Source organism: Gobius niger (genome assembly GCF_951799975.1).
Source record: "Gobius niger genome assembly, chromosome: 16".
Lineage (NCBI taxonomy): Eukaryota > Metazoa > Chordata > Actinopteri > Gobiiformes > Gobiidae > Gobius > Gobius niger.
This window is the reverse complement of record NC_136867.1, coordinates 11,195,224-11,221,170: the sequence shown is the minus strand read 5'-3', so window position 1 is coordinate 11,221,170 and position 25,947 is coordinate 11,195,224. Positions and strand designations below refer to the sequence as shown.

Here is a 25,947-nt window from a genome sequence, read left to right as displayed (position 1 = left end):
TGGACGGTTTCTGCCAGACAAACACATCAGATTAAGAGAACAGATGCTACAAAGCAGCATACAGGTATTTGAAGCTGCTGGTGCCTCTGGAGTCTCCCGAACATCAAGGTGTAGGACCCTCTAGAGGCTGCAGTTGTGCATAAACCTTCTATCCGGCCTCCCCTAAACTGTTAATTGAATGTTCATGAACAGAAACGGCTGCAGTGGCTCAGGAATACATGAGGACTAATTTTCAAACAGTCTTGTTCACTGATGAGGCCGTGTAACCCTGGATGGTCAAATCAATGGAGTAGTGGATGGTTGGTGAATGGCCACAATGTCCCAACAAGGCTGCGACATCAACAAGGAGGTGGCGGAGTCATGTTTTGGACCAACATCATTGTGAGAGAGCTGGTCGGCCCCTTTAGGCCCTTTTAGGCTCCCTGAAGGTGTGAAAATGACCATTGAAAAATGGAGTTTCTGACTGACCACTGTCTTCTATGCTACAAAATGAAGAGCCGTGCTTTCCCTAACAAGATCATCTTCATGCATGACAACGCACCATGTCCTGCTGTAAAGAATACCTCTGCATCACTGGCTGCTATGGGCAGAAAAGGAAAGAAACTCATGATGTGGACCCCCTCCTCCCCTGACCTCAACCCTATTGAGAACCTTTGGAGCCTCAACAAAAAAAACTTCTATGAGGGTGGGAGGCAGTTTTCATCCAAACGGCAGCTCTTTAAGGCTATTCTAACATCCTGCAAACAAATCCAAGCAGAAACTGTCCAAAAACTCACAAGTTTAATGGATTTAAGATTTTTTAAGCTGCTATCACACAAGGGCTCCTATGGTCAAATATAACTTGACCTGTTAATATTTTTTTGATTGAAATAGCTTTTGATTTCAGTAAATATGACCTCCTAATGCTACAAATACAACAAATGACCATTTTCAGTTAATTACAAGCTTTAAAATGTATTGAAATGATGAGTTGCATAATAATTTGGAACAGTGGACTTTGAGGTTTTTTACTATATTTATTTGTGAAAAAAATACTGTTATCACTAGGAAAAAAAAATTCCACCACATTTAAATGATCCTCTACCAGTTAAAGACTTGAAAATTATGCTGACTCTCATTTGAGTTGACAATTTAGAAAATCTTAGAAAAATGTCATTTGCATAATAATTTGGAACGCAGTGTAATCACACCAACAGAACGCTCTCCAGAGTGAATAAAGCTGTCCATTCAGAGGATCTAAGCCACAACAGATGTGCTTCAAAGAAAGATATAATGCTACATACATTTCTCTGTGATGACACACAAGACTGGCTTAGATGGATATCCTATACCTTACACCTTGCCCGTTATCACTCCAAAACTGTCTTGCTCACATTTGGTACTGGATTGACCTACGGGATACACACAAGCACAAGGGACCCGCAAGCCGCAAACAAAATAATGACTCTGATAAAACACCGGCGGCATTTCGGTTGCATTTCTTCATTTTCGCCGCCTGTAGATGTGGCCAGCTGTTGCTGCAGCAGCTCAGCGCGAGAGATGGCGATACTGTCACTCACAGACACATTAGAGGGAAGAAGAGAGGAAGCTTAGTAATGTTCATAGAGTTTGTGTCACTAACTTTCAAGGTTCATTTAGTCAGACACTAGGATTAGAGTTGTTTAAGCCGGCCGTCCTCACAAGTACCACTTATCAGCTGTTCTTTTCTCCAATGCTTGGCCAGTCTGACGGTCCTGACCGGTCCATCAGACTGGCCCTACTGCCCAGTTGTCTCAGGGCGACAGGGGGCGTGGTCTCTGGAGAAGGGTGTCCCAGGTGTTCCAATTGCTTCTTTTATCCAGCACTTGACTTTGTTGGTTTCAGATCCGATGACCCACGCCTCGTCTCAGTCCATCATGTGATTATTTCTTTTACACAGTGGTTTTTCCTCCCGTCTTTTCTTTTTTGTTCATGTGAGTCGTCTTGTTGTTTTGGGTTTGATGCTCCTTTTTTATTTTATTGAAAGCTCGCCCAAATCATGATTTATTGCATGATTTGCAAATTTCAGATTTTTTACTTGTAATTTAAAACTTTCTAACTATCCACCTTTTAAGCTTGCAGAGCATGCAGATGGATAAAAGCTAAAATTGCATTCATAACCACAATACCAGCATCACCCATGCCATCTCACCCGTTGACTTTGCGTTATTTGTTTTTCAGAGGGCAGACGACACGAGCACCGAGAGCGGCACAGAGACACCAAGTATGTGGGGCCTTCTAACCCGGCCTGTTTGTTCTCCGGCTGTAACCTGACCGCTGAGGGCTGTGTGTGTGAGTCTCAGAGCTGCCATCACCACTTCTCCTACATCAACCGCAGCCAGTGCCAGGAAGCTGCAGGTAACCTTCTAATGACCTACTGAAAGCAGGGCAAAACGCCAGTATCTCAAGTCCACCTCTGGACCACCACCTCACAGCAAATGGGCTCTACCATGGGTGTCCAGGGATTAGATAATGTACATTTTTGACATTTGAACCTGGCGTGGTCTCTTGGTATGAAAGAGTTGGCATTGAAATACCAGTAGATAAAAGCTTATAAATATATCAGTGGCCCATACTGACTAACCCTTTGAAAAACATGGGCAAAATATTATTACATTGGCACTTACCCTGTAGACACAGCATTATAAAGTCCATTTGATGTAGAAGTGCAGAAATTCAAAATAGGTTTTATATACAGTGGATAAACATTATAAAAGTTGGTTAGTCCACAACTTTCCATATGTCTCAATGCTTGGTTGAACTCAATGGCTTGAAAAGGTTTTCCAATATAGGGGGGATTCTCACTTAGTAAAAGGGTCAGTGCATGTATAAACACACAAAGTGTACCATGGCTTTGCCCTTTTACTCAACCACAGCATTCCTCAAGTCTCTGCTTATTTTTGAAAGGAAAAATAAAAACTTCACAATATTTTCAGCCTTTATTTTAAGCAAAGATGCTGACCCGTGTGAGTGTGGAAGCGTGGAAGGCATGTGGGCATGTTATTTTAGAGAGAAATTGTCATTGGAGTGAATGTGACAAGGTGCGAATTGGACTGACAGGAAAGAACTACACCTACATAACTTGAGATTGAAGAGAGCCCTGTGAATTGGCGAATCGCTGCGTGTTCTGAGCTGAAAATTGGACAAAAATATGAATGTGTTTCCCATTTGACTGACAGCTGCAAATGAAAAAATTGCTAGTGCGCCAGGTCAGTTTCCTCATTTGGATTACAAGGTGTCAAAAACGATGGGCTCCAAGTAGTGTCTATATCTCCTGAGTGGCATTTACAAAATGGGATGTAGTGTGAACTCAATGACCCCAGTGCATGCTGGGTAAATAATGTCTGAGTTCTAACACAACAAACTGAGCTGGCTTAAGGAAGTGCTTAAAGGCTGAATGAATGAGGTTTAGCCTTAGTTTTAAAACCAACTAAATCTCACATTTAAAGCCACACTGCAGAACATTCCAGGGCGCATGTTGCTCTCACAAGAGCAGCTAAACTCATGAAACGTTTGGAATCAATGGCATCAGAAACATGCCATTGATTCCAAACATGCTCCTAACGCTAAACACAGACAATGGTATTTTTTACAGTGACCTATGGAACAAAGCAGCTGCAAAGCAAAAACATCTCCTTAGAGATGAGCTGGTGATCATTAAAGTCAAAGTTTAGGTCTGAGGAAATCGAGTCGCTCACAATGAAGGCACACTTTCCATAAGTTTTCATATTTTTTTTAATTATATTTACGGGATGAAATTTTCCAACACATTGTGGATTTGTCTTTCTGACCACTGTTGTACAGAAAATGTCACAATAGCCTTAAGTCTATAGTTTGGTGTTTGACAGTCCTACATACTTTTTTATATTTGATATGGACGTAACAATTACATTGGATGAACTAGATACATTGTTTTTAGTGTTATAGCAAAGCTGCTAATTTGCAACACTTGTCCATAAGAGGCTAGGAGACACAATTAACAAAAGACACTTCACTAACTGTGCATTTCAAACTATTTCCCTTAGAATCTTTTAATTAAGCATTTCTTTGACTCATTCCCTGTGAATTCAAGCTAAGAAGTTTCTCCTGACTCCCATTGCCAAACACATAGATAGATGACAGTTTAAACAACATTTTTCAACACCTTTTATAAGCAGCAGCGTTCCCCTTCCTCTTCCCTCATGTAGCCGTGTGCCGTTGGTCCAGATGACCACGTGTGAGTGCCACTCCCTCATCATAATTGAAATCATAATCTCGGTGTGTGCGTGTGTCTGCGTGCGATAATTATCTTGTTTGTCTAGAAGTCTCGACCCACGTTTTCCTTTGTCATCAAGAGGAGCTTCCTGAGCTGCCAGACTGGGGCTGCTCCTGCTGTTGTTAGATCTTCTTAGTATAGTGCCTGCATGGAGACAAAAGTAATCATTACCTTCACCAAGGAGGTTGTATTGCTGCTGTTTTGTTTTTGCGTTACCAAGACCACTTGGAGAGGGACAATTTTTCAAGAAATGACGAGAATCAGGTGGAGATTCTGACTCCATGGTGTAATTTTACCTTTGCAAAAAAACACCTGCTAATTCTATTAGCAAATGAAAAGTATTGCATTGTTGTCCATTGTTTATTTTGATCAATGATTCTTTACCACACTACTGTAAGTAGTGCTGTATGCAATTAAATGTGTATCCAGCTGACAGTCTTTCATTTGGGAATAGGATTTATGGTTTAAATCCCAGTTCTTGAAAGTGACTCAATGGTTAGACCCATTAGCTCATTCTGGTTGATTCCAGGGATTTTGAACAGGTTTCCATCTTCATAAATCATGCTCAATACTAGGTAATCCTGTAGCTAGGTAATCCGAACCAAACCTAGACCTGACCAAATCAAGTTCTGGTTCCTAACATGACCGATAAATTATATCAGCTTTTTTGTTCAACTATTTAAAGGGGCTATATCATGCTATTTTAGCCATTCCAAAGTTAAGTATAGGCATTTATATGATATATTATACCTCTACCATTATGGAGCACTCATTTTTGTGATAAATATAAGTGTTTTCTGGAGTTATTTTTCAAACCCGGAAAACACAACGCTTCGATTCAGTTAACTCCGCCCCCTCTCTCCGCGCATACAACTTTACCGTAATATAAATAAACAACAATAAGTGAAGTTACTTCACGATGCAGTTATACGGAGTTGACATCTGCAACACAGCTTCATAAATGGCTAACACACATGCTAATATGCTAACACACAAGCTAACCCGCGTTTGGATTGACTCACCCTCTGCTCCATCGCTGTTTACATTATGGGACTCGCTTTGGTTATAAAAGTTAATCCACTTTGATTCTGGCGAAGGTTCACCAAACATCCATCAGTGACAGTCACAGAAAAACAATATTTTGGCTGATAGTCGCTGAATCCCGGAGAAAAAAACAGCTGAGTGGCCTCTTCCTGAAAAGGGTTGAATATAAACTCCTCGTCGTCGTAGCCAAACGCGCTTCTTTTTCTCCGTCCGTGACATTATCGTTAGTTAAGAATAAAAAACAGGTGTCCAGAGTAGGTAACGAGCTCCATCTTCACAGCTGCAGCGCAAACATGACTGATCTGTTCAGACGCTCAGGGGATGTGTTTGTTTTGGCCACAGCTGACCTGGAAGCACTTCGGGCACATACTTTTTTTTTTTTTTTTTTTTTTTTTTTTTTAAATTTTTTACTCTTTGTTTCTCTCTTACGACAGAAATAATGAAAAAGCTGTTTTACAAATTAAAATCCGTCCGTAAGCATAGAATTAAGACATTACATTACAGACGTCAAGCACTTCCGTTCCGTTGTTACGACACAACTGAACACTCAGTCGTTCACCAGGAGAGGGAGGAGCAGCTGCTCAGAGAGCAGGATTCAGGAGGATTACTGAGAGCTCCGTGAATGAAGCCACAAACCACTCTGGGGGTGTTTTTGATAAGGAAATAGCATAACAACATGGCTAAAAGCTCCAAAAAGTCGATTTTGCATGATATAGGACCTTTAAGTGACTTAATGATTTGTTTTTTTAAGCACAGATTGTGGGCTGTGACGCTTTTTTTACTGCCCCTAGTTAGGATGTGCATTGGCATGCCCAGCTAGTGTTCACCAGCTAATACCGGCTGTAAATATTGAAAAATGCCTGTCCCCACTTGTTAAGCGGATGTGAAACCAGACCACCTCCAAACCATTAATCAGCGCACATTTTCTCTGTGGCGACTACTTTCTCTCGCACTGACTGCAACCACGTCTCGACTGCTTCGCTTTTTGCATCTGTAATTTCAGGCACTCGGCGCTGCTAACAAACCCGGTCCAAAACAACAGCGGCCCAGACATATTAGGCAGATGTCAGGAAACCCAGAGGAAGTGATAAGCGCTGCGAGGGGGCGGGGAGCAGACACAGGAAGATGGGATATCACAAATTTCTAGACAACATTTTTTTTTTTGTTGTTGAAGTATTTATGTCACACAGGCCCCAGGGTCTTGGCAATTTTACACTCGGAGATAGTTTACATACTTGACTGGTGATAAGGTCCCCGCTGCTGTTCTGCAGGAATTCCCCTGTTGTTGCTCACTGTCAGGAAAGGCCATGGCACGCTTTGTAGTGGAAAAAAGTGTTTAGATGATCCATTTGGAATCAATTAAGTTTACTAGAATCAGGAAGAGAGGAGTGCGGCTTTGCTCTCAGGCCAAGGCACGTCGTGTTGTGTAAGAAGTGGACACTGAAGCTTGATTGGGCCAGAATGATGCTTTGAAGAGAGATATGATATTGTTTACTTGACAAGATTTGGAACCTCTGCCTGGTGAGAGTGCATTATCTCAAAGTTCCAAAAACTCCTTGTGTTTACAACAGATATTGCACAACAACATGTCTGTTTTTCCTTTACTTTCTAAACTAAAACTTCTGATATCGACAGTGACGAGTACACATGGGACTGGCCTGGACCTGCAGTGTCTACTGTTCGCCTTTTGGTAACTTCGCCAACTAAGAATCAATGGGACAATCGGAGTCTCTTTTATAAGCTTTTTTTATGATCATGATCAGCGGACAGAAAGTTAAAGCAGCCAAGGCTTAACTTGAATTTAAGTAGTTTTCACATCTCAAAAGCATAAAACCTTTCTTATTCTGTACCATGTCAAAAGTGTGCCAAACGTTTACGTGACTAGTGTGGCAGCCCTGGTGCCTTGTTCACACTTGTAGCTCCCCACCTGCCCCGGTGAAGGAGTGTTTAGTTCTGCTTGGCTGCTGCCTCTTTGTGGTTATGGTCCTGGGCAGACGGCGACAGACTGGCAGGGTGACCGTGTCTGCGCGCCGACCAATGCCATGCTGGCATAGGCGACGTGCGGCTGAGCACTTTTACATTGTACAACATACTGAAAATCTTCTGCTTTTGTGACAGTTATTCAAATGAACATCCAAATGAAGGTGTTGTGTTCAGTCTCTTTCTTCTGACTTTCTATGATGTCAATGCCATTCTTGACACATAAAACCTCCGAAACATAAAATGATTCAATGTTTCCATTCCAATACACTTGTCTCGGCCTGTTTTTGTACTGAACTGTTACATTTTAAATAGGCTCCTCTATGTCTTGTGTTGAGCCACTTTCCTCCGTGTGACTCATCCCGGTCCAATGCCACTCTTGTGTTACATATTGTTCGGTCAACGGCACGTGTGACGACATTTGACTTTGACTTAACTCATACCTCACATGTGCAGTGCCCAGGAGCAAACTGTGCTCATTCTTTTCATATGTGTTTAGGGCCAGATATAGAGCCTGATATCCCATGTGTTGTGTTGACGTAAGCCGGCCCGATAGAGGTCCTTCTGAGTCATTGTCAGGACAGGAGCGTAATCTGATTGGCTGTCAGACACTGAGGAAAGGGTGTGTGTCCGAGGAATGTGTCCTAAATGTGTTGTACAATTGCCTCAGCTTTACAAACAAATTCAGTTGTCAAAATGAAGTTCAACCACAAGTGCTTCCTATTGATGACCGCGCTGTTTGGCCCCTACTCGTCGGTCGTCTCCTCACACTTCTCTGACACACACTCCACAGTCTGATCTAACTGCCGCCCGGGCACGTGGCCAGGCCCCCGCAGCCCTGGACCTGGAGACGGCCCTCGTGTGTCACTTTGGGGAGCAGCTCTCTCAAACCTGAGGACAAACCCCAAACGCTCGTCGGGCAGCTGGACTGAGAGTGCTTTGTTCTGGCCTGACTCCGGTCCAGAGGCACTGGCTGAACAGAACTCACATTGTGCACTTTTTCCATGAGTAAACTCAGACTGTCAACACGGCCTCCTCTGCCTCAAACGGGCCACGCTGGTTCGGGGGAAAGAGTGCGCTCCTTGTACCTCAAATTTACCAGAAGAAAATGGTTATTGAGAATCCACTTAGTATTTCACTTTCTGGACTCGCTGTGATCTCAGAAAGATGCATTGTTTACAAACGAAATCATTCTGGCAGTGGATCCATTTCCGGATCCCACCTGTGTGTGATTGTGTGCAGGTTATAGAGAGAGGTCAAAGGTTGTCCAGTTTGTTTACTGTTATCTTACAGTCTGCCAACAGCACATGTGTGCTAATCGGCAAAGACAATTTATCAAGCATAACAAATCAGCCTTTGTGTGGAGCTGGAGGACGGCCACCATTGTGATAGTAAGATTGTTTTGCGGTTGCTGACTCACTAATTGCAGGCGTTTTGGAGTTAGCAGTGGAACATAATGCATTTGCTGCTGACTTCTCTGTACTCTTCAGTCTGCCTATTGTGTTTATAAAGAGAGAAGTAGAAAATTGAATTAATTGTACCAGTGAGAGCAGGACTCTTTGCACAGATGGATACAATCGTATACATTTAAATGACAATGCAGTGTCTGCAGCTGCTTTTCCCAGCGCACTCTAACCCCGGCCATTATCAGCAGTGAAAGCCTAATCAGCCTCGCACACAATGCACAGAAAGAGTTTTTCAGAGCACTACATTGTGTGGGATGGTTCCAAGACACTTGTATAGCTTTAACCACCGTGACGTTTTCATATGCAAAACCATGTTCAACTGAGCAGCCACAGCAGACTACAATTCAAGTAAGACAGTGGCCGTCGTCACGTCTAACGACAGTTTATTTAGTGAAGCAAAGGAATTAGGCCAAAACCATTTAAGAGGCTGGACCCTCCTTAATTCATGCTTTTCTTCATTTTCTATGACACTGCTCTGCTACAGTTCATCAATGAAAGCTTTGTGGTGCTGCTCACTGTTCCCAGGTTGGCTGAGTTAACTTGTACAGCCAGAATAACTTTTCTTGTTCCCAATATATGTGTCAGTACCGTTCCCCACACCCACTTAAATCCAGCCGCCATGGTTGTCCGTTTTTTTTATTGAGTTATTGGGCAGTTTGTCTGATCTGTTCCCCAGCTACCTCATCTGCTTGCAAAATCTGTCAGGATCCAAAAAATGAAGCACATCCAGAGACTTTTTACTGCAGCATTGAACAAACTGAGACGTTGCCAGTCTGGGAAGAGCATTAACAAAACCATTGGCTCCTGGAAACTCTACCAGCACCTAAATGATGCAACTTCAGTCCTGCATGCCACGATTTACATTCTAATCGGTCTCATCCACTGTAATTAAACGCTTCAATGATGAGACAAATTGAGATTTTCTTCATTACCATTCATCATCTCTCTCTCTCCCCTGGAAAAATGCACTTTGTTTTTTGACGTGTCTGAAAAACGACTTGCTGCCAAAGAATGTCAAATTATAGCTTTTTAAGTCTGAAATCTATACATCGCACTGACATTCTGTAGAAAAATAAACGGTGGCCTTTGGTTTTTGGGAAATCCAATATTTGTAAGGTGGCTACTGTTCTCGTACAATGCGGGCATAGAGGGGCGCACCACTTTACTTTTCCTGACTACGCGCCAAAATACACCAACGAGCCCCAGAACCCCAGCACGGCTATACCACTCTCCCCTCCTAACAAGAGCGATCAGGGCTATTATCCGGGCTCTGTCAAATGAATGGGCAAACATCTCCCGGTATGCTAACTGGGGTAGAAGGGGGAGAAGAAAGTGTGGAGCGAGGCTGGTATTAATGGTAGGTTTTCGAAGAGGAGGCGGGGGGGCTGTTTTGGAGCCGGTCAGCTTGGCCGCACAGACGGGACGTGTGGTGTCTGCAGTGTGGCGGCGGCGGCGGCGTGTCTCAGGATGTTGTAAAGCTGTCATAGTTGTAATGTGGTGGACAGGACTGCTGAATGATGTGAATGAACTGCTATTTCCATCCATATATGATTGATTTGTTCTTCTGTTAATTTAAGCGTTTCTTTCTGTGTCTTTGTTCCCTCCCAGATGCGCTGAGGTGTTCAGATGTCACCTGTCCCACACTGGCATCACCGTCCTGTCCCTCAGACTCCGTCCTGGCTCGTGGCTTCACGCCTCCTGCTGGCTGCTGTCCCTCCGTCTCTCCACAGTGCACCTGTGACTTCAGCACCTGCCAAAAGCCCCAGTGTCCCGCCGGCCAACGGGCAGAGAGGACGAGCCAGGCCAGCGGCCAACCGGGAGACTGCTGTGACGCCTATGAGTGTCAGAAAGGTAATTCTGCTCTGCCTCCTGACATGTTTTTGACTTTTGAAAACATTTCTAAATAAATAAGATGAGATACGACTTCATTTTCTGGGAAACAACAAGAGGAGGTTGCATGTTATTATGGTAAATGTAGCTTCAAAATAATAAGTGCAATCAGGTTTTTCAAAATCAGTACAGAGATTGCATAGAAATAGGACAATATGAGATAAGAAAATCCATTTAGCAAATAGAATTTTTATTGTGATAACAGACTCCACACACAGCACATGAAATTTGAAATTGGTTAAACAATTTTAATTAACTGTTCAGTGCCGCTTTGTGAGATAAAGCCTTGGCACACAAAGAGCCAAACGTATTGCACAGATTTTGATCAAGCTATTCCACAACTGAATGTTTAACTTGGCAATCAATGTGACGTTAATTTGTTTTTTTACTGCCCCGCTGGGATTCAGATTCACTGTGATGTCCTCCCGGAGGGTGAAGCGGAAAGTAAACAAGACATTGGGCTGTATAGTTTATAGACTCGTATAGCAGATAAACAGTACTTAAACAATTCCTGTGAAAAACACGGAGATAACGGCTCTTTGAATGGGGCCTTTTCGCAACTGATAAGAAACGCTCTGAAGTCAAAGAAAACACCTACAGTATACAGTCAAGTGGCGTGTCGAGGGGCTGCCAGGAAACGTCAGCGAGGCGGGGAGGGGGACCCGGCGCGGTGTTGACTCTGCGCTCCTGACAAATATTCCGTGTTTTACCAACAGAACAAATTCCCATTCTGGGCCCTCCGCACGTATAAACGAGTGCTGTGTCCTGGAATTAATGGACTTAACGAGGCCACTGACCAGAAAAGTGCTTAGGCTTTCACTTTTGCTGAACAGAAGTGCTGTGTCAAAGGGTGCCTGTCTGCTCACACGTCCTATAGGGGAGCCGGTTCAACAGTTCATCGATGGGAATGCTTTTTATGTGGCCCATCCTGCTGCCGGGGAGGGTAATGCGGAGGGGCAGGCCGGCGGAGGCAGAATGACGGACGCGGGGGCCATGGGATCAGTGTTTTGATAACAAGTGTCTGCTGCTCTTTGGGCCCCGGGCTTGATGTCTTTTGTGCGGGTCCACGGTCGCCCCGTTAGAGCTGCATGACTGCGTTTCCCCCTAGACTAGGGACAGAGACGGGGGACACGCACCAGGCGGGGGGCCCCTCCGGTCGGTTCACCTCTCCGGTCACCTCCTCTGTCCGAACTGATTTCAGAGCTTTTAATGGCACATGTCGGGGAGTGTTTGTGTCCGGTTTCAACTGGCTGACTGGGTTCCTGTGCTACACTTGACTGTACACTGACATATATAGGCAGGGTCAGTTGGGGCAGGGAGGCGAAAGTCTGGCTTCCTTGATCCTAATGACCAAATTCAGATGGACGGCTGTGTTTTAGGATGAACAAAATGCAAAACGATGCAGCAGAAAATGTGGACTCTTTCATTATTCAGAGCCTAACTGTTTAATATTGCGGTGTGTGCCGTCAAAGCTTAAACTTTTCTAGCAGTGGGCAACCATAGTGCAGCATCCAGACACAGAGAGAGCATGCAAACTCCACACTTAACAGTCACTTCTATTCAACAAAAGCAGATGTAAGGAATGTAACCAGTGCTTAATTTGAGCCCCCATTTGGGAGAATGCATTCCTGCATTCAGTTCTTCAGGGTAAAGGATCCGGCAATGATTTGATGTGATATAATGGCGTGTTAATGAGATTGTTCCGGCAAATGTTTTGGCCTGTTCCCCAAATCCATCACTAATTAACAAATTAAGCACTGGGTGTAACAACTCTGTGGATCCTGTGTATTGCTATTTTGACTCTTTTTCAAGAAGCTTTTAGATTTGGGTGAAGCCAAACTGGAGAAAATGTGCTCGGTTAAAGTGGGGGTTAAGAGGTTAAACAATCTTTGATAGTGGTGTAATGATAAGTCCAATTTGAGAACCAATCCCCCCCAAATACCCTTTCCTTAACTTCCGAACACTGCTATTGTCTTGTATCTATGACGATTGTGATGCAATACGATTTTTGACTTCGCTCTATGCAAACCAGCTTTACTGTTTATCGCCTCGTTGGCAACACCCATCATTCATCCCCTGAGCGAGCCCAGGAGAACACGCCGGTCGGTCATAGTTCCAGTTAGGAATTGAGCAACAATACTTAACTGCGAAAGAGGTTCAGGAGCTGTGGCCTGTTTTGCCCCTATTGTGCGTTTCATCACTGTGACGTAATGAAGCCTGATATTATTTACTGTTTGTTTTTCTTGGTAACCACAAAATGCAACTGAAATAATTTCACTTTAAATCTTTTGCGTTGCTTTCATTTCCAACATCCCGCAGTGGAGTGGAGTCTTTGCCACAAGTTGATTTAGGGATTACTATTAGCAAACGGCGGAAATCACAAGGGATTGTTGCCTCATGTGACTTCCTATTGAATGCTTTGAGCTTTGACCAGCGCTGCCAGGTCATTTACTACATAAAAAAAAGCACTACAAAAGAAAGAACTCCAGCAGGAAACACATTTTCGATCTCCAGCTCGCTCCCTGCTCTCCGAACTCACCTGCTTTGTATTAGATCAGAGCTTGAGTTTGCCAGGTCGAGCTTTTTTTTTTCTTCTCAGCCTTGTGCCCGACAGTATGGCGTACAGCTGTAACCTCCAACTCTCATTTATAGAAACCGCTGGCCCCACATCTGTCTGCATCTGTGCAATACATCCACTGCGGGCCCTAAGTAGCGTGGAGCCTGCAGACGGACTTACATAACCGCATGGCCTCACTTCCCTAATGCTGCTCATGTGTTTGATGAGATTACCCTGTGGTGGGTAAGATCTCACAATGCTGACTCACAAAACCACCATTGCACTTTTGAATGCAGAATCTGTCCACAGTTCAGACGTAATGCGGTCGTCTTTCCTCTTGCTTTTTAGCCATTAAAGTGTTTAGCCTGTGGTTTAATGTATGATGTAAGATGTCTCTTTGGTTAACACAATAGTTTACTAATTAATAATTGAGAAGTAATAAGGATAGTGAAAGGATTTGGTAAGTGTTGGGGCTTCTTGTATAACTGGATATTTAAAGGTAGCAGTTTCTGGTAAAGTCATAGTTTTATTACAACCAATGAATTAATTAATTAATGAAACCCATTTATTTTTCTGTATTTGTTACCTTTCCTCTTCTGTGGATTTACTTTAGCCCACTCTGAATTTCTTATCAAATTATTGTTTTTAGTAGTAGTAGTAGTGGTAGTGGTGGTGGAGGCGGTAGTGGTAGTAGTAGTAGTAATAGCAGCACTAGTAGTTCAAGTAGTATTTTCTTTTTTTTATATCTTATGTCACCTTTGCACCTTAGTAAATATGCACTACTTAAAAAACAAGTTTATAAACAATGTATGTAATTATACAACAGAAAGCATGGATATAAAGTTCACAGAGAGCCGCATATTGACATGAATAAAGCATGGAGGTCCCCACACCTTTTAATTTGGCTTGAAACCTCCATGCCAGCTCTGTCTCACACTAAAATTTTAGTTTTTGAGGTTTAATTGTCTGGAATTATTAAACTTGTAGTAAAAACGTACCATCTCTGGTGATGTGTGCCAATTCAACAAGAAGCCTAAGGGCCACCAAAAATTGGTCTGAGGGCCACATTTGCCCCCTCCCCGGGCCACACTTTGGGCATGCCTAGTGGCAAAATCCATTCTGTTCTGTCATCCGTGTCATGAGTTTGAGTCCTGGCTACGGCAATTATTTTAAATGGCCCCCTTTCACCCTGAGCTGTCCTGTTCAGTGCTGCCTATGGGCCAGAAAAATAAATTGTAGTCACATCTGCTCTCAAAGGCATACTTTCATGCACACATCAGTCTACACATGCACGCACCGCACACACACACACACACACACACACACTGGAGGCAAGGCAGGTGGAGTGCTTTGCTCATAAACACGGCAACAGCACACATTGGCTGGGATCTAGGATCACACAGCCTACCTTAAAGCAGTACTATGTAAACTGTTTACCTTAATAAATCCTTTTCGTAGTTCCTCTGGGGGTCTTTCATCTCCCCCGGTGTCTCTGGCCAGAAAACCACCCTTGCAACTTTGCACCGGGTCGAAGGCCCCAATACACACTAATAGAATCACGAATAAGAAGCTAACAGGCAATGCTAACTGCGGGCTAGCGCCAGTAGTATTTACAAAAATGATCTCCATTGTGAAATTGGATGTACAATATCCCTCTCTCCCTTTGTCTTTTCTGTCTGTGTAGTATTTACTCTCACGGACAATTATTGAGTAAAAAAGAAAAGCAACATGCTACGACACCTGCAGTGGCGCTTGTGGCCTCTAGGGGCATGAGTTACCTAGTTCTGCTTTAAATTGTTCGGGGATCGCACAACCATTGAGACACTACTGCTCTGGGACTCAGATGTCCCAGAGATTGACAGGTATTATGTGGAATAATATCTTTCACTTATCACGAAGGACCCAGATGGTATAAAACTGCAGCACCAGCTTGAGATCGGGAAAACGAGTGGTCCAAAACAAAGTGAAGCCAGACTGCAGGGCACTGTCCTATGAATAATACATGGAGCGTCAGCCTGGCTCTCTCGTTTTGACTGAATTTAAGACCAGTATTTACCTGCCACCGACCCACTGAGCCCAGACTCTGCCAACTATAGTTTCCTTTGACTCAGCACCACAGGGCCGGAGCTCTTTTCAAAGCTCTGATAGTTCCCTGTGAAATTCCTCTTCGGGACTTTGGCTTTCATTGTCTGACAAATGCCGATTCAACCCTGAGAGCGTCTTTTTTAGTCCTCCGCCATTTGCTTCACATAAACCTCTCCGACAGCAAAATACAAAATAAACGTCTGTTTATGAATCCGTAATTGATTGTTTAACACTGGGTCTTTTTGTGTTGCTCAAGTTTGTGATCAAAACAACCACATGGCTCTCCAACGCTAATCCCAACCAAATGGATCTTTTTCATGTTTGTGCTTCTTCTCCCCTCAGTCACCCCCAAGTGCGTGCACAATGGGAAGGAGTTCGTGGAGGGGGACGTGTACCGGATGGACCCATGCTGGCTGTGTCAGTGTCGCGGAGGCATCTCCTTTTGCTCCAAAGCTGAGTGCGCCGAGCTGGACTGTGAGAACTTCTACGTTCCAGAGGGAGAGTGCTGCCCCGTCTGCATAGGTAAATTACAAGTACTGCGGTTCATTTGTGGCCTGCTGGATAGAGATTTAGCAAGGTCTAGAATGTGTGGACAAATATTAGTCATCATGTTCCTGTCATATGTGCTCTTCCTTAACAATGATATCCCTGTTATCATTGAGAACATAGTTTTGTAACTTCTCCCCTTCCTTTAACAGTGTTGAGTCTATGCTCTTTCTTTGGTATATGCGTGATTTTATTTGCTCTCTTTCAACCATTCCTTCATATTCTCATAAACTATTATGTTTTGAAATTATTACCTCATGCATTATTTCTTAGATTTGCTTGTCACTCACACCCTTTGGGAGGGAGAGAGAGAAAGAGACCATGCTCTTTAGAAGAGTAAAACAATTTGCTGGTCTATCCCATCATTGCCATGATAAACTCCAGTAACCCACCACTCCATTGAAATAACATTCAATGAATTTGACATGACAATTACAAGAATGCCAAGTCACTGTGCCAAAGTAAAAGAAATACTTCAAAAAAAAGGAAAGGGAGAAGTGGGGGGTCGAGGGGTTGCTATTGCTCTTTTGTCAAGAAATACTTGGAGAGTTTGAACAGTGTAAGCATGAGGTCTTCATAACCTTTTATCTCCTTTAACCTAATCGTATCCACATGACGATAAATACTTTACCATTTGATCTCTCTATCTTACTCTTTTCTGACAAATACTTCAAAATGCAATTTGTTGAGTAGATGAGAAGGATAGCAAAGTAGTCCATATGGCATCCATATTCATGGCCATGGTGCAGTTTGCGTGGTTCTTTTAAGACAAAAATCCAAAGAGGAAAAAATAGCGGCGGATCATGTCAGGTCAGAGTCAGTTGAACGTACAGTACACCTGGAATGTGTAGCCATTATCATCTATGGAATGCTTTGATCTCTTACATATGGCTGCTTTTACTTGTTGCTTTTCACTTCAGAAGTACTTCTTTAAATGTGGTATATTGCACGAGAGATGCTGGTTGTAATATTTATGTTGAACAAATAACGTTAGCTATGCAGTGAATCACAAGAATGGATCTCGTGCAGACACGTTAATAAAGACATTATACAAGTCAAAATGTTTAGTTTGTTTTATAAAAAGTGCTTTCGGGGGTCAGTGCCTTTACCTCAACTGTTCCGGTTATAAGCAATTTTAGATGTCTATTAGTACAATTATTTGTATTTGTAGACTCATTTGCCTCTGCCTTTGACCCATCCTAAAACATTCTAGACGGTACACTGTATCTTAAACATACACATGTACATTTTCACTGGAAACAAAAGTGGGTCATATTTAGATGTCAATTCTGGTAAAACAGTTAAGCCAAGATGGGCCTAGATGGGCTGACTAAGCAGATACAACTGATGTACAGTATTGGTGCTCTGCATGGCTTGGATGGGGGGGTGGGGGGTGGGGGACGTTGCCGCCGACTCAAAGTAAAACATGAATAAGACCGAAAACCTTTCCAGGATTTGAAAGTGTATTAAAGAATTAGACTGTATTATGAAATGTTCCCAGCGCAAAAGAATAGATCCTTTTTTGGTTAATCGTAGCCAGATGCTGTTGGAACCAGTGCAGCCAAAACAGAATGGGCAGAGGGGACTTCTGTGCACAGCATAGACCTCCTTCTCCACTCTAACATAACACATAGAAATGTAAACTTTAAGTTAAATGTGACATATCAGGAAAAACACTTGTATTTGTATGTAAAAAAGGTGTTATAATGGTTTCCCAGAACAGTAGGGTTTTATGTGTGAACCACTACCACTTGCTTTGACCGGCGTTGACCTTGCTTGAACTTGTCCGCATGCACGCAATGGGAGTGCACTGGGACAGTTCACTAGACACTGGCAGGGCACGCTCTATCACAAGTCCCGATCTCACTAATCACTTTGATCAGAACATAGGCTTTTCTTGTTCTGTTTCCCCCCTTTAACCACAGTCTACGCCTGGCTTACCTCTTACAGATGTGGAATTACTGTCCACGGATAGCACTATGGCGAGCTGCTGGGTGAATAATAAGCTGCGCACTCATGAAGAGAAGTGGAAAGAGGACGACTGCACTTTCTGCCAGTGTGTGGATGGAGAGCCTCACTGCACAGCTATGGCCTGCAAACAGAGCTGCCAGAACCCTGTCAAGATCCCTGGAGAGTGCTGTCCATTCTGCGAAGGTACTACCCCACTAACAATGCATAATTATTCCCTATGTACGTATGAGCACCCAGGCTTTTTGCCACACATCGTGACATCGTTTTCAGGGACCTGTCTGGAGCAGTGGTCTACTGTACATGAGCTTGCATTAACGTTACTTCATCTGCTTTTATCCGAGTACGGATTGTGCGCACGTCTTGCAGCTCCGGGGCTACAGAAGTGGTTGAGAGCTCATTAAAGGGGAGGCCACAGAGCATTCTTGGCGCTGCAGGGTCCTTTGTGCTCCTTTATTACCTTTGCCCGCCAAAATGAGACCCACCTGTGCGCTGCAGTCTGTGGCCTGCTCCTCAATGCGGGGGGCTACATAATTGCGGTGGATCCCCCTTTTTTTGTGCGTAATTAGTTACAGCTTGTCGGGTTGCGAACGTGGCGAAGATTAGGCTCTCGTAGAGACGCTGTGTGTGCGCATGTGATGGGGAATTTCATCTTTGTGCGATTTCAGTCCACGGCAGAACACACATGGCTTCATCATAATTTCAGGTCTGGACATTGCTAAAGTGCGCCTCTAATGCCGGGGACACTATTATCTCCGCCTATACAGGTTATTAATTGGAGCCATTTCGACACTGGGGTCTAATCCCTCTCACCTAGCAACCCACCCCGCTGTAATTGCCCCCCATTTATCCGTAATCACTGTTTACTCCACAATAAGAGCAGTGTGAATAGGTACTTATTAGACCTGGCTCAGAAAGCAACATGAGGTAGTCCACCTGAGGCTCAAAAAAAAAAAAAAACATGCCTCTCTGTCGTTTAAAGCCAACTGTCACTGCTGTGTCTTTTCAGAGCCCTCCTATGAGACCGTTAGCCCCCTGCTGTGTCCGCCGCTGGAGAACTGCACTCTGTCGGGCAACGAGTGTCCCTACGGCTTCCTGACGGACGAAAACGGATGCCTTCTCTGCCAGTGTCTCAGCAGTAAGTTGTGCAGCATGTGGTGTGTGTTGTGTGTGTTACAGGGCTGGACTTGCCGAAACATATTTGTAACATGATGGATTTTGGTTTACTTGAACGCTAACCCTATGTTTGCTCAAGACTAATGTCGGTTTGAAGAAGAAGGTGACTTCACAGAATAAGAATGTGCATTTGTACATACTCTGCACATACATGACATTACTTGAGTTATGCCTAATGTGTAGCCTCATATTACGCAACCTCTTTATGACCGGAACTAGTGCCCGACCGGTTTGTGGCCTATACAGATATCCAGGGGGTTGAAAATGCCCATAACGACTATACAGCCAGCTTATATAATATTACATAATCATTTGAATGGGCTTACCTACTCAATGCCAAATTTACTGCATATTTCTAACTTGTGATTGACTTTTGCCTTTTAGATGACTCCTGTCCAGACGTAGCCACGTATTGCTCGCTGCAATGCCCCATGGGATACGAGCGCGACGACTTCGGCTGCGAGGTGTGCGAGTGCAGCATCCCAGTGCCTAGGTGCCGACCTCTTACCTGCACCAAGACCTGTCCCTACGGCTATGTGTGAGTACATCCATCCAATCCATCCATTTGTCTCCCATGTTTGCATAGCGTTCAAGGGGATCACCCTGTTTAAATTACATAACAGATCAAGGAATGTGGGAAGCAAAACATACATCTGCAAATGCATTCTCCCAAGGCAGAGGTGGATAGTTCAGCTGAATGAGCATTGTACAATTGAGTGTGGCCTTTGTCCGTTCTGTAAATGAGGTAGAACTTCAAAAAGCCCCTCCTTGGTGGTCATTTAAAGTTGACCACGTGCCCCCTGCATCCCCTCTCCATTATGAGCTTATACACAGCAATCACACATCTGGAACCCTTCTGTGTAGTCCCTTGACACTTCTCTCACTTTCTGGGCTCATTGTTTTGAACATAAAATAATGAGCAAAAAGTCAGTCTTTGAAGAAAGGCCTTGAGTAACTAGTGTGTTTAAAACCGGTAGATACATGGGAGCTCCTGACAAACTTACATGTCCGGTCTAACAGTGCTTTTGCAGTCGCTGACTCCAAAATCTGGACTCACTCCTACTAAACATACGAACAGCTTGCACTTGCTTTGAACTCAAGATGAGCAAGACATTTTCTCACAAATCTTTCACATAATTTGTACTGTCTTTAGTTTTAATCATTCATGTTTTGCATTTCTATTATTACCAGCATTATTTGTATTTTAGAGGCAGTTGTGGTGAATAGGTCTGAGCTCATTCTACACATTAGGACATGGCTGGAACATGTAGGGGGAGGAAAAGTCATAATTTTAACATTTTTAAACTCTGTATAGTCCCTTAAATAAATCCTTTTCGTAGTCCCTCTGGGGGTAGTGCAAGTGTTGATGGGATGATTTCATGTCCCCCTCTTTCGTCTCTGGCCAGAAAACCACAATTGCAGCTTTCCTGCCTACAGGTCAGAGGCCCCAATACACACTAATGGAATCACGAGAAGAAGCTAACAGGCTAGCAGGAAAAGCTAACTGCGGGCTAGCACCACTTGAACAGTATTTACAGCCAAGTTTGAGTAAAAAAAAAGAAAAATCTCCATTGTGTAATTGTATGTACAATATCCCTCTCTTCCTTTGTCTTTTCTGTCAGCGGAGTATTTACTCTCACGGACAATTAATAAGTAAAAAACGTAACATGCTACAACACCTGCAGCGGAGATTATAGCCTGTAGGAGCATGAGTTACTTAGCACTGCTTTAAATTAATTAATTAGTTGCTGCCCCAAGGTAGGATTGAATAAAGACTGGAACACCTCACACCTGAAACGATCTATGGCAAACGCTCACAAACTTTCTATCAATCAACCCTCTGTAGCATTTTGTACAATGTTATACATCAGCACAAAAAGCTGCATTCCAAAGTCATATATACTATGTTTTCCAAATGATCTTGTATCTCATCCATGAAGGCCCGGGGTTTAAAATGGGTCCGGTGTGTCTGTGCACTGTGCCAGAAGACGGAGGCTGAGGAGGGGGAAAGAGCAGGAAGTCCTGGGTTTATCCTTCATAAGCAGCTGTTTAGGTCGGAGCTGTTAGAAGTCTGAAATCCTCAGAGAGTTTGCCAGCTTCACAATGGAGAACTGTCTCTTCTCACTGGACCCCAACACTCTGCCTGCACAGACAAAGGCCTTGTGTTTACTCTGCTTGTATTGATGACATCCGGTGTGCGTTCAGCTGCATAAGACCAAAACCCCCAGACAAACTTTTGAATGTAATGTGTCATTTGAGTATTGAGATATCGCTGTGTGTGAAGTGACACTCTACTTTTTGCTCAACTTTGTCCAACTACTACCACTCTTTAATTACTGTAAATAAATAATATGAGCATGAAAATATTAACCTCTTAATGGCCACCTGAGCTGAACGCCTTTTTCTCCGGTTTGGCTTTACCCAAATCTGAAAGCTTCTTGGAAAAACGCGTCAATATAGCAACAGGGACGAGGATGAAAATGCAACAAAAATGTGACGAAAGAGCGATGAAAAAGTAACACAAAAGCAATGGAAAAGCTGATAAAAAAAACAAATAAGTGACAGAAAAAGCAACAATAATACTACAAAATAGTGACTAAAGAGCGACAAAAAAGGGACAAAAATGTACCAGAAAAGCATCAATAATATAACAAAAATGTAACAAAAGAGCATCAAAAATGCGACGACAATGCAACAAAAAAAGGTAAGATGTTCACTGTTGCTTTACCAGCACAGAAGCTTTAAAATTTAGGTATAGCCGAATTGGAGAAAGGTTTGGGGTAAGAGGTCAAGGCACAAATGCAGACCAAAAACCTCCTGCTTGCACGGGCCAGTACCAAGCCTGGATAAACAAAAAGGTTTGCCTGTACATAGCAGCGTAAGCCCCACCGGACACAGCGGGACCCTGAAATAGTATCTTCATACCATCACCTGAGCATGTGCTATCATGTAACAGAAAATGTTTTTACAGATGTGCTCTCAACGGCTGCTTTTTGACTCCTCATGATGCTTATTGTTTACAGGCACAATACGATTTATGTTAGTCCCTGTACACTTCTGTGCCCCCCACATGTACTGCTTAGCATTCCACATAGCGTCTTCAAACAAGGCTTAGCTCTCAGGTCACTGCTCCTGCTGTATTTGTACAGTGGGGCTCCTGTCAATCCCTCACTCTGTTGCTGTGCTTCACATGCAACGGTCAGACCACTTTCTGGAGTTCCATACAGTAGTCTATACCACGTTCTTTTTTAGCTTGGCCCATTAATGTTTTATTAGCCAGATAATTGCAGCCATGCTTCTTTTTCTTTCTTTTATGCATTTTCTGTCAGTCCACAGAGTTGCGCATTCAGTGTTTGTTTACTGCCTTTCAAAAATGCAGCTTGTGTGCATACAAATCTCAGGGTTTTCTTTCCCTTTGTGCTCTAATCAGCTCAGAATTGCTCTTAGGATGTTCTTGCGTGGCTGCCAGGGGGCTTTTTTGGACATTAAGGACAGTAAACGGGTGAATTGGAAGCATCTGAATTGGCTTACATTGCTCCGCGCAAGACTTTCTGGGTAGGTATGAAACTGCGGGGATCTCACGTGTTGCCCTTTTATTTGGCCCTCTTCAAAGGGACCTAATATAGAGAAGTGGGGGGGGGGAAGCAGCTCCAGATGGTGATTATTCCCGGCTTGAGGATCTGGCTTTCACTGTACCACAACACCATCATGTCCCCGACGTTGACTTGTGTGCGTAAATAGTGCAGCCTTTGTTCGGCGGCCTGTGACTGATTCTTGTTTGTGTTTTTTTATTTTTTTTATGCGCATCTTTGCAGGAGGAACAAGCACGGATGCGAGATGTGCCGCTGCGTGAAGTGCCCTCCCTTCACCTGTGACAAGCACTGCCCTGATGGCTATCGGCAGAACAAGAAGGGCTGCTCCATCTGCATGTGTAAAGGCAAGGGAAAATATACACATGTTTTAGCTGGTTTGACCGGCAAATTTCTATCTGAACAGAACTCATTGCTTGAAATATTCGCTATGGCTTCTCTGTGCATGAAAGGTTGCCAAGATGCTGATGTTTTTTGCGAGGTAAAATCAAAGAAACAACAAAGAAAATGCCACTGAATGCTTTTTTTTCTAATAATATGCCTGAACCACAAAACATAAATAGATATTACAGATTCTGACATAATTTTGATTCATTCACAGTAACTTGTTTCCCTTAATAAATGCTCTTCGTAGTCCCTCTGGGGGTAATACAAGTGTTAATGGGAGGTCTTTCATCTCCTCCACCTTTGCAACTTTCCCTGCCCTGGGTCGGAGGTGCCAATACACACTAATAGAATCACGAAGAAGAAGTTTACAGGCTAAGAAGGTTAATGCTCTAATATCTGGTTGCCAACTGCCAAAAAACTCTAAAGAAGAAGAAGCTAACAGGTTAACAGGCAAAGCAAACTGCGGGCTAACGCCACACTAGCAGTATTTACAGCCAAGTTTGAGTGAAAAATCTCCATTGTGTAATTGGGTTGTGGCACAATGTACAATATCCCCCTCTCCCTTTGTCTTTTCTGTCAGCGTAGTATTTACTCTTACACAGTGCTTAATTTGTAAATTAGTATTTTCAGGAACACTTTTGGTCTGATGTAATGGATTGGGGGAACAGGCCAAAACATTTGCCGGAACACTCTCATTAAACACCATTATATCAGATACATTTTTTGCCGGATCCTCCTAAATATTTCCCGGATCCTTTACCCTGAAAAAAACTGAATTGGGGGAATGCGTTCCCCCAAATGGGGGATCAAATTAAGCACTGCTCTTACGGACAATTAATGAGTAAAAAAACGTAACATGCACCACCATACGACACATGCAGTGGCGCTTATGGCCTCTAGGGGCATGAGTTACTTAGTTCTGCTTTAATGGACTTTTTCATTTCCCCAGTTATTCTAAAACAATATCGGCTTCAAGAACGGTAATTGAAACTCTGTACGCTCCGAGTCTCAAGACCATCTTTTGATCGCAACCCACTCTTTTGGTAACCACCGGTTATAATGACTCATAGTCTAGTCTTAAAAGTCAATCTAAGGTCTTAACCACTGCTGGCCATAAATTGTAATCTAATTCTATAATTACACAGCTTCAAATACGAGCTTTTTATTCCCCTAACCCCTCGTGGCACCGGTTCTAGACCAAAATGTACAGCCTGTTATGAGATCTGAGTGTCTATGGCGCAAGTCCTGGGAATCGGATACACAGGCATAAAATTAAACATAAATCATCACCTTTTTTTTCCCCACATAAGAGCTCCTTTGTATCTGGTGTAAAAAAAAAACAAAAAAAAGGGAAATGATGGGAGCAGATAGCAGAGGCGGCGTGTCGAGTTGGGTTTGTGCCACTGGGCTGCTCTGACCTCTCCCTGCTCCTCTGCACACACTTTTATGTCCGCTTGTTTTGGTTGCTGTCGTGGGCCCTAGCTGCGTGCGCTGCTGCAATTAGATTTACCCAAAAACCCCACGAGGTTAAAAGCGTGCCACGTTTTTATGAGGAAATGTTTATTTAGATGCCAGTTCAGACGCATTATAAATATTCTCTCGGCTAAAATGCCGCTTTTACTGTTTTCGCATGGCAGCGGCAGCAGCTGGGCCCCGCCATCTCCGCAAACGGAACCAGCAGCCTCTGTAAATAGTCCCGTGTTTACCTGAGTTAGAAGATCTCAGATCAGGCCTTTCTGTGGACAGCTGAATTTATGGAGAAGGGAAACGTTTCATGCATGTGTTTTCATAGTTAAAACCAAACAGAGGAGGGCTATATCTCTGTCTGAACGGTGGAACATTGGAGGCTTTAGATTACACACCAGCCCCTCAATAGCTTTAGGAATCATTTAACCTCGTTTGTCAGCAGAAAACAGATAGTGATCAAATATAATGTTCTTTTAATTGTGAAACATTTGTGTCAGTATTGGGCTAAAGACAGATTTGCCATGTACTTTCTTTTCTTTTCCTCGGAGTGAAATGAAATTTACTTTGCCCTCCTTCAGGATACTGTAAAAACAGACAAAAAAAGACCACTGTGGGCTGTGCATCTAAATGTGAAGCATTGTTATTGATTGTGAACTAGCAGGCTGGTTGTTGTTTGCATTTCCCTGACAGTATTGCTCCCTGAAAGTTGTGAAACATGCCTGCGAAGAACTAGGATGGTGATAGAAATGGATTAGGAAAGTTGGGAATCAGTTTGGATTACAACTAGCAGTTTTAAGTTATATGCGGTCCCTCATTGTTTGTAAACACACACTAAACCGATACAGGGCATCTACACTGAGAAGCATTCAATCTGGTTAAGTAACTTTAACAAACAATATACTAACTACATTTACTTCCAAAAAAGTAGATAAGCTTTACAATTGTTAGATGGTTTTGCAAAAAGTGAAGATGCATTTGGAGATTGTATTAGTGCTGATCTGGACATTTCATGTTTCAACCAGGGAAAAATAGCACATTTGCTTAGGTCTTGGTACGTTTTTTTTGTTTTGTTCTTCTATATTTATATTGTGCATTGATACACTTTGTTCATTCTTTACGACTGCGTATTTAAATCATGTGCTGGAAGTTCAAATGCAGAGTTCAGAACGTTCCTGCGTCTGTAGAGCCATAACTTATGCACTCGTACTAAAACACATTTAAATCATCAATGTCCCTAATGCGATTTTCAGATATCATAGCACGGATCTCTTTCCTTACCAAACAATAGGTAGCATTCACAACCTCCTGGAGTTCAGTGTCATAATTTAAGACGGAGAGCCGAATCCTATATTTCTCTGTGGCTAAATCACTGTTGCAGGAAGCCAAGCAGAAAATCCGCAAATGCTGAACGCTGCTAAAGGACAGATGACACTTGTATTTGAACAATGCCACCAATTTATAACATTTTAGTGGGAAACATGCTTCCACAATCCATTAGTTAATTAATAAGACTTTACC

General features: G+C 43.2%; 1 protein-coding gene across 2 annotated transcripts in view; it reads left to right on the top strand.

The window, feature by feature from the left end:
* Window positions 1-25,947, top strand: part of LOC306976419 (cysteine-rich motor neuron 1 protein) — a 38,721-nt gene that overhangs the window by 6,470 nt on the left and 6,304 nt on the right. For both annotated transcript variants that reach the window (XM_079574342.1, XM_079574341.1), the window contains exons 3-9: window positions 2,200-2,376; window positions 10,372-10,614; window positions 15,638-15,817; window positions 17,792-17,995; window positions 18,819-18,947; window positions 19,370-19,523; window positions 22,801-22,922. In XM_079574342.1, the coding sequence (XP_079430468.1) occupies window positions 2,200-2,376; window positions 10,372-10,614; window positions 15,638-15,817; window positions 17,792-17,995; window positions 18,819-18,947; window positions 19,370-19,523; window positions 22,801-22,922 (1,209 nt within the window). The remainder of the gene's footprint in view (window positions 1-2,199; window positions 2,377-10,371; window positions 10,615-15,637; window positions 15,818-17,791; window positions 17,996-18,818; window positions 18,948-19,369; window positions 19,524-22,800; window positions 22,923-25,947) is intronic.